A 9,238-nucleotide genomic window follows, 5' to 3' on the forward strand; every position below is an offset into this window, starting at 1 on the left:
ATATATATATATATATATATATATATATACACATATATATATATATATATACACATACATACATAACATACATACATATATATATATATATATGTGTGTGTGTATACACACACACACATGTTCAATTCTATTAAAATATAGAATTATATATATTTATATATTATGGAAATCAACAAGATTTGAACTCAGAACATAAAGTGTTGTTGGAACTAAAAGTAGCAAGACATTTTTCTGAACACTCTAACGACTCTGATGAACAACTTATAAAAACGATTTATAATAAAGAGTGTTATAATAATAATAAAAAAAAAATAGGAGGTCAAAGTTCAATGATGAAAAAATGGTTGATGAACATATTGCATCCAGAGACACATTTTAGAATATCTTGCCAAAATAAAATATCTGACAAATCAGCAAAGCCTTACTTGTCAGCAAATATTGTTCCTGTGAATGTATTGTGTCCTAGACTGAGGACGAGTGCAGGATACAATGCCAACATAACAAAAATATAAGGAAAACGTGTATAAAACGCATTAAACTTCTTTACCTCAAGTTTCCGCCATCGATGGATATTGAGAGGATTCTCAAGTTCTTCTTCGAGAGCTTTACAGCGAGTTCGTTCCCGTAGCAGTTCCTTCTGCGTGTCATATACTTCTTGTCTGATACATCAAAGATATAATAAACATTGTGATATGTAGATATTACATGATAAACATGATATCAAATGATTTAAAACATGTCAGAAATATTTTAAGACAACTATTTGGTTATGACTTAGTTATGCAGAATCAGGAAAACGTCAGATGAAATGCTATGTAAGAACTAGAACAAAGCCACGCTGCCTATAGATATACTATGATGATCATCATCATCATTGCCATCATCATCATTTAACATTCATTTTGTATGCTGGCATGGGTTGGACAGATTGAGAGGAGCTGGCAAGCCAGAGAGCTGCACCAGGCTCCAGTTGTCTGCTTTAGCATGGTTTCTACAGCTAGATGCCCTTCCTTTATGCCAACCACTTTACAGAGTGTACTGGGTGCTTTATATGCGGCACCAGAACTATGTCATGTAGTACAAGATATTTATAAGACACTGTAACAATTCTTCCAAATTAGTAACAATTTCTAAATTTGTGTCAACAAAAAAAGTCCGGTTGCTTATTATACTGACCCAGGTCAAACTTGATACTTAACTTTTATTGACCCTGAAAGATGAAAGACAAAACTGACCTTGAATGAATTTGAACTCATAACAGGCAAATATGTCAAAAAGCATTTTGTCTGATGCCTTACTGACTTTAATCTTTTCTTTATCGTTTTCTCAAGGAAGACAAGGGGACATTACGAAACTATGGGGTTTGGATCATTCATGAAAATAAGGCATCAAAAACAACAATACATTATAATCCAAGTTAATCATGGAATATGTTATTATTACACTGATATTTAAACATTTTCTTTATTATTATTGTTGCTCTTGTTGTTGTTGTGGTGGTGGTCGTCGTTGTTGTTATTCTGCTCTGTTTTCAAACAATTGCCATCTTATGAATAAAGTTTAGTAGGCAATTGTTCCATAATAAAAGTCAGATTTATTTTGCTTCTCAAAGTCTTTCCACAGCAATTTCCCAAAACATCCTAATCTGCTGATCGAGAACAAACAGAAAATAAAATGCAAATTCGTAGCAATTCACGATTTTCGATTAAAAAGTTTACATAATCTTACTATATGAGTCTTTATCAAATACTTGGAAATCTTGCTGTGTTGATGAATTTAAGAAATACCATTTTCAGCATATTTCTTTTAAAATGCCATCATTTTTGACAACACTGGTATACTAGTAAATTATGTCTGATGATATTTTCTGCTGCATTCAAAGATATCAAGCTTGTCAACAAGCTTTTGACATCTTAGTCGATACCTTTAGACAACTTTATAATATATTTGTAGTTGGTTATTCTGACAAGATGCTAAATTGGTGGAGACACATTAAAACATTGAGTGGAGAAGCGAAAACATCAAGTTAAAGGTTGTCAATGTAAAGCTGTTAGAGTCTGTAAAATGATTCTTTTACCTCTGGAATTGCTAATAATGAAATTCCTAAAGAATGGTTTGCAATAGCAGATGTTGTCTTTGAGGCTATTATCTCAAAAGGTTTGAAGCGAAAACATGAATCTAATGATAATGGTAACCTTTCTCATGCCAAAAAGGTGGCACTGTGAAAAGCGAAACTTCAGAAGATGAGCATTTTCAGATCAATTCTTACAAATGTCTTGTAAATTTTGTTAGGAGTCTTCTTCAGTCCAAATAAGATTTAAGAAGTTTTTACTATAACTCTCAGTCTAGTTATTGAGTGAGTTTACCACTGACGCTGCTACTAAGCTCCAGTTACTAAGTTCCATTCTAGATTTCAATCAAACAAAAGCCTGAGTAATTCTATCCTCATTCAAAGAGGAGTTGTTAAAATATGAGAAATATAAAATCAAAAGCAGTGAATGACAATGATAATGATAATAATAAAACGATTTTCATAAGATATACTTTAATTACACACCTGAGATCATTGACATTGGCCACAGATTTTTCAAGAATGATTTTCTCTCTTCTCAGTTTCTTTATTTCCAGTTTCAAAACCCGTATATCTTCGAGACGTTGATCGTACTGAACCTCACCTTTGCTTAGCGTTGACTGCTGGATTTTAATTTTCTCAAACAACAATGCCAATTCGTCATTTCGCCGAACCAGCTGAGTTCCAAGAATATCTCGTTCGCTTATCACCTGAATAAAGAATAACATACCTGATATTTTAGTGTCTTCCAAAGTAAAATTGGTGTTATTTTTACAGCCAGATTCCCTTAATACAATTAACAACTCAACCAAGCCTTCGTTTTTTAAGGAATTCCAAAACATATACAACAAGACAATGATGTGACTCCAGTTTTTACCTCCTCATCATTGTCCCTTGAGGAGCAGAAGATCATAACTTTACAAAATCACTGCTTTAAGTTATCATTATTTTCTAACAGTCCTGTATTGTTACCTTCCATATAACTTTAATTTAACATATTTCATTTTTGGTTTTTAAAATAAAAACCAAATAATGAAACTGAAAATGTCTGCAATACCAAATTCCTTTGATTTCACAAAATTTTGTCAAAAAGAATTCTGCAACCAATAACACAACTTTTTCCTCTCAAAAAACAACATCAAAAATCTATTTCATATTACCTGATCTAACTCCTTCTTCTGACGGCAACGTTCAACATCTGCATCTCTGATAATCTTCTTTAATTTTATTTTTTCAGACTCCTGAGTGTTGATGTATGCCTCAGTTTCGTTTGCTTTGATTTTCATATTTTGGAGCTCAATTTTCAAAGCACTTTTTTCTTTCTCCACTCTGGCTCGAGCTGTCTGCTCTTGAACAAGTGCTGTTTCCTTTGATTGAATTTCCTCTTTAAGTTGATCAATTTGATGATTCATAATCTTCAGTTTGCGTTTCTTTTCTGTAATTTCATCCTAAAAGAAAAAAAGAAAAAAAAATGGAAACTGTTTTGTTTTTGTTTTTCATTTTTATTTCTTTCTTGTCTAAAATTATTTCTGATTGGAATTTTGCTAAGAATTTAAAATTACATCAAAAAATGAACAAAACTTTAAATATTTATGCAAAAACTGTTCTTTTATTTTGTGACCATTAACTAGTGCCATGCAGAAACATTATATTTGCTACAAGAAGAGATTATGTCACTAATGGAGTCTAGCAACATACTGTTGGACAGCCAGTTGATGCAGTTTTGGGAGTGGAATGATATATACCAGGATTCTTCTAAAAGCTGTAGGTGATAGCCCGGTGTTTTATGCAGAAGAAATTTTATTTCTCATCTGCTTAACAATATAGAAATCAAAGTTAATGAATTTAGAAATAGATCCTTGTGATTATTCAAAGCTGTAAGCATTAAAAAACTCATTAGATCTCAGTTGGAAGACATTGATTCCATGATTAACAAAGATGCTATTGACCAGAAGTGTATGTTATACAAGAAGGAAGCACCATAAACTAATTCTTAATCTTACATTCTGTAATTTAAACCATCTTCACATTCACACTTTCAAATAATCTTCTGCATATACTTTGTCAACTGGGACCAAATGTATAATTAATAATTAATAATTAATAATTACAGGTCAGCTTGTCAGCAGAGTTGTGGTTTGACGTAACTCACTAACTCAATTTACAGGAAAATTACCAGAATTCCTGACTCTTGCTCTCATATTAATGTAAGTACTTTCATTCTACATTATCATGATGATATCACAGAAATACAGCAATTACCAGCTCAAGAGAAATGAATAGTCATCACAGACTGGCATCGAGATATGGAATCGACCGAAAACCTGCCAATTATGCTGAGTAGTTTCAATACTCAAGCATCAAATTACTGCCTTGTCTTTACTGAACAGTTCTCTCTCTCTCTTTCTCTCCCTCTCTCTCTCTCTTTCTCTTTCTCTCTCTCTCTCTCTCTCTCTCTCTCTCTCTCTCTCTCTCTCTCTCTCTCTCTCTCTCTTTCTCCCTCTCTCTCTTTCTCTCTCTCTCTCTTTCTCTCCCTCTCCCTCCCTCTCTCTCTCTCTTATACACACAAAATAAAAACTATCAAGCAAAAACAATTTCATATTTTTTAGGTATTTTAAAGAATTTGATTAAAAGAAAGGCTAAAGTCATTAAGGAATTATCAAACAAAAGATTCTGAATCAGAAAATACTAACAACTAAAACACGTTATTTCCTAATGGCCATTCCTCAACACTTCAAGAGGCACCAATGGACCAAATATCACCAACTCACCTGACATTCAATCAAATGTTTGCTATAAAGATTCCGGTCACTTCTCACAGCTTCGTAAAGGTTTTGTTGTTGTTTCAGTTTCGTTTCGGCTTCGGCAATTTTCTTCTTGAAATCGAATATTTGCATTTCCCTCATTTTCACTTCTTCCATCAATTGAAGAACCTGAAGCGAAAGTATTTGGTAAGAATTATACACACCAAAGTTAATACCAACGCCACCACCTTTGCCACTGCTGACATCACCACCACCACCACCACCACCACCACCACCACCACCACACACTCCTTAAACGTGTGCTATACAGGGGATGGCTTTGTGTTGGGAAGAATAATTGTTTGTTACCTGCAGAAATAGCTTTGAATATGTCACATACATACATACATACATATACACACATACATACATACATACACACACACACATATGATGATGATGATGATGATGATATATACACATATATATGCACATATGTGTGTGTTTGTGAATGCATGTAAGAGTGTGTGTGTGTTACATTTAATAGATGACCATATCCACCATTGATATATTTAATATTTCAATTCTCTCATATTCTCTAATGGATTTCCTCAAACTGGTGTTTATTTAAACTTCTAAATGTCACATCTCCATTCTGTATCAGTAAATTTAGGTCATGGATTTCTCTGTTAATATGTTCTCAGTTTCACAATCAGTCGACAACACCAACTGTTTGTATAACATGTATATAGACAATATATTACTTCAACCACAACACAATATAGAGGCTCCTTAAGAAACATAAAGATTTAAAATCCCATGCGTTAGAGTCAGTAATTATTTAGTGTGTTTGGAGTTTGTACAATAAAAAGGGTTTTGCATGATGAAAGAATAAGTTTATTTAATAAAAAGAAAGAGATGGTGATATATATATATATATACTCATAAATATGTGTGTGTGTGCAGTAAACATTATCCTGACTCCAGGGTTCCCCTTATTAAGCAAATGGTTGATTGTCCCTATCAGTGGATTGTGAAAGGAAAAAGGCTTATCAACTTCAATGTAAAAGATGAGAGGGTACAGAAAATCAAACTGATTATTACAGATTGAAATTTCATCTGAATCAATGAATGCATAAGCTAAAGCATGCAATTCTTGTATTTTGCTTTAGCGTTGGCAAAGAAAGCAGATATCTTTCTGAAATGTTGTGTAAATCATTCATATATTTTCCATGATTCCTATCAACCCCCCCTTGGGGAAGACATTTACCCATAAACTAGATTACATGAAATACTTAGGGCCTGACACATAATTATATTTGCTTTTCGCATTTATGGAACAGATATTATATTCTACACACTTCTTGACAAAAAGATACAGCAGGTGTGTTTTCATGGAGTTTACATACCTCATAACAAGCAAGAACTATGTGTGTACGTGCACACACACACACACACACACACATGTATTTATATGTGTATACATACATACATACATACATACATACATACATACATATCAGAGGTGTGTGTGTTAGAAAGATAAAATGCTTAACTGTTGATCCTAGAAAAGACAACTGTAAATGAAGCCAAGTCAGAATTGGGTCAAGTAGAAAGCCCCCGTGGCCTAGTGGTTAAGGTTTTGCTCTCACAATCATAAGATTGTGGTTTCAATTCCCAGACCGAGTCGTGTATTAAGTTCTTGAGTAAAACTCTTCATTTGCCTTTGTCTCAATCACTTCAGCTGTAAATAAGTTCCACCAGTAACTGGGAGGTTAACCCTGAAAAGGGCAGATGTTCCATTCGGTGGGCAAGTGTTGCCAAGGAAAACAGACTACATTCCAGCTTTATGAGTCATAAGACTCATCACAGACCTAACAAACGAACTGTGTGGAGCAGGGGGGGTGGTAGAGAAAGGAAGCAAAGAAAGTGAAAGGATGGATGGTCAGGGGTGGATTGGGAGAAGGAAGTAATGAAATGAATATTAAGGAAGATAAAAACAAGAGAGAACGGATGGAAAGTTTGCTAGCTTAGAATCGAAGTGGAAAACAAAGGCTCAGGGTTAGGCGTTAGGATATTAGGGTCACAAGGAGTTTGTTGTCTGAGGCAAATGTAGAGTAAACAGAACTGATTGTTAAAAGAGAAACAAGAAGAAGAGCAACAAGTTTTACAGGTATTTTTGCTTCTTTTCAATTTATGTTTGGAACAAATTCTAACACATCAACAAATAACAAAAGTAATTAAATAAAACAGTTTGTTTTATTTAATTATATTTCTTTCTTTTTTCCATTTTTTTTGTAATTTTTCTTTTGGCTTTTAATTTAAAAAAGAACAGTATTGTAGAATTATAGAATGAGGATTTAACAATCTTCCAAAACTCAAATCTCTCCACCATGAAACATCATATTCTTGACTATCATCTTTTAAGTGAAGAAATATTATTTTGATTTTTGTGTAGTGACTGGGATGCATTGCAGACTTCTGCTAGGGAAACAATATTGGATCAATTATAGGGTTTTAGGAAACAAAAAAAAAATGTTTTACAGACCATTATGTCAGACAACACTCAACTTGTAACGAACTGATCAATACATTAATTTACCTTATGCGTGAGGTCACTAGCTTCATTGATATATCTGTCTCTTTCTTTCTCCAACTGATAAATCAACTTCCTTTGTTTCTGAGCCTCATCTTTATGGTTGCTTATCTCTTGCTCAAGGTTCTTCTTGTTTTGTTCCAAGGCTTTCACCTGATTGACGTGTTCTTCTTTCAAATTGATTGCTTTCCGTAGATCCTAAATAACAAAGTAAATATGTTGTTTCACAGAGAAATATTTTATTGGGGGAACCATTTAGAAACACATTTTTGAAACCAGCTTTTTTTTTTTATACATTAACTAAATCTCCTAAGATATTTGACCTGTTACCTATGCAAGTTGAAATATTTTACTGGGTCCTGTCTGACTGACATCTTGAGGAGTGGAAGCAAAAAATAAATAAAAACAAAATTAAATGCACTAAATCATTTAGTCAGATGGTCTACAAGTTCAGACATTCAACTGCCTTATTTGGACTTAAATATTACTAAAAGACATCAGATTAACTTCCTTTATTCTTTAACATCCATCACTGAAATGAATAGAAAGTTAGATGACCAGGAGAGAAATAGTTTTTGATTCATGATATGTTTATGGTAAAAAGATTATATTGGACATGACCATTCAAAGAAGCACAACAGAATGACGACAGAAACTTCTTTTTTGTAAGACCACAACATATCTGTTTGGACAAACTTGTAGTGATATCATCACATGAAAGTCAGTTGTTTTGATAGAGTTTTCTAATTGGAAACAACAAACCCTGGGTTCAATTTACAGTATAAGCCTGCTACAAATCCATCAAACATGAAAATAGGTTTCCATTCTACACATTCATTGTTACAACGAGAGGGAATATCTTTTTACATAATGAAATGTTTGTAGATATCTGATGGTTTCTACAGATTTGATGTAGTCTTATTTTGTTTTTACTCTAATGAATTTAATGTTGAATAATTTTATATCATATTTGAGTTTAGACAAATGTATGATATCAACAAATTCTAGAAATCAATTTCATAAATTAACATAAATGCAATGACAATATGAGGTACAATGGTTACCAGGCTGTGAGGTTTAATGTTAAGACTCAGGGTTAGTAACTAGAATGATCATGAAGTTGAAACCTTACTATTGTAACCACTGTATCATGAACCATATTGGTTGAAGGACATTGAGCTAAAAATAAAAATGTTCTTACAAAATGCAAATATTTGAATTTGTAAAAAATCATTGCATCAATGTTGTGCCATAGAAAATATAAATGTAAATTAGGAAAACTGCATCAATCGACAAGAATCAAATTTGAATGAGAAATATTGAGAAAGAGAAAACCATTTATTAAATAATAGGAATATATTCTATGGTATTTGTGAAGTCTAATTACTACACCTAAGGTAACGAGTGGGACAAATGCCTGTCAACTTTCACGACAATGAAATTATATTCTTCATTCACTTAGAAAATATCTCAAACAATGTGTTGTTAATTGCAGAAAATTTTGGTAACCTTTCTAAAAGGCGGCAACCTATTGTTTACACATTGTTTAAATATTTTCTAGAATCAAAATTATAATTTCTTTTACCTTGTTTATTAAAATTACAATTATTAAAATTATGATTTCTTTTACCTGTTTATTAAAATTATAATTATTAAAATTATGATTTCTTTTACCTTGTTTATTAAAATTATAATTATTAAAATTATAATTTCTTTTACCGTGTTTATTAAAATTACAATTATTAAAATTATGATTTCTTTTACCTTGTTTATTAAAATTATAATTATTAAAATTATGATTTCTTTTACCTTGTTTATTAAAATTAT

General features: G+C 32.2%; 1 protein-coding gene across 1 annotated transcript in view; it reads right to left on the reverse strand.

Moving 5' to 3' along the window:
* The window catches only part of LOC106875914 (cilia- and flagella-associated protein 58), a 25,534-nt gene that overhangs the window by 3,957 nt on the left and 12,339 nt on the right, over positions 1-9,238 (reverse strand). The window contains exons 9-14 of the mRNA XM_052974273.1: positions 8,544-8,590; positions 7,418-7,609; positions 4,843-5,004; positions 3,232-3,519; positions 2,558-2,781; positions 548-659 (exon numbers count right to left, since the gene is read on the reverse strand). Of these exons, the coding sequence (XP_052830233.1) occupies positions 548-659; positions 2,558-2,781; positions 3,232-3,519; positions 4,843-5,004; positions 7,418-7,609; positions 8,544-8,590 (1,025 nt within the window). The remainder of the gene's footprint in view (positions 1-547; positions 660-2,557; positions 2,782-3,231; positions 3,520-4,842; positions 5,005-7,417; positions 7,610-8,543; positions 8,591-9,238) is intronic.

The sequence above is a fragment of the Octopus bimaculoides genome, chromosome 18 (genome assembly GCF_001194135.2).
Source record: "Octopus bimaculoides isolate UCB-OBI-ISO-001 chromosome 18, ASM119413v2, whole genome shotgun sequence".
In the NCBI taxonomy this organism is placed as follows: Eukaryota; Metazoa; Mollusca; class Cephalopoda; order Octopoda; family Octopodidae; genus Octopus; species Octopus bimaculoides.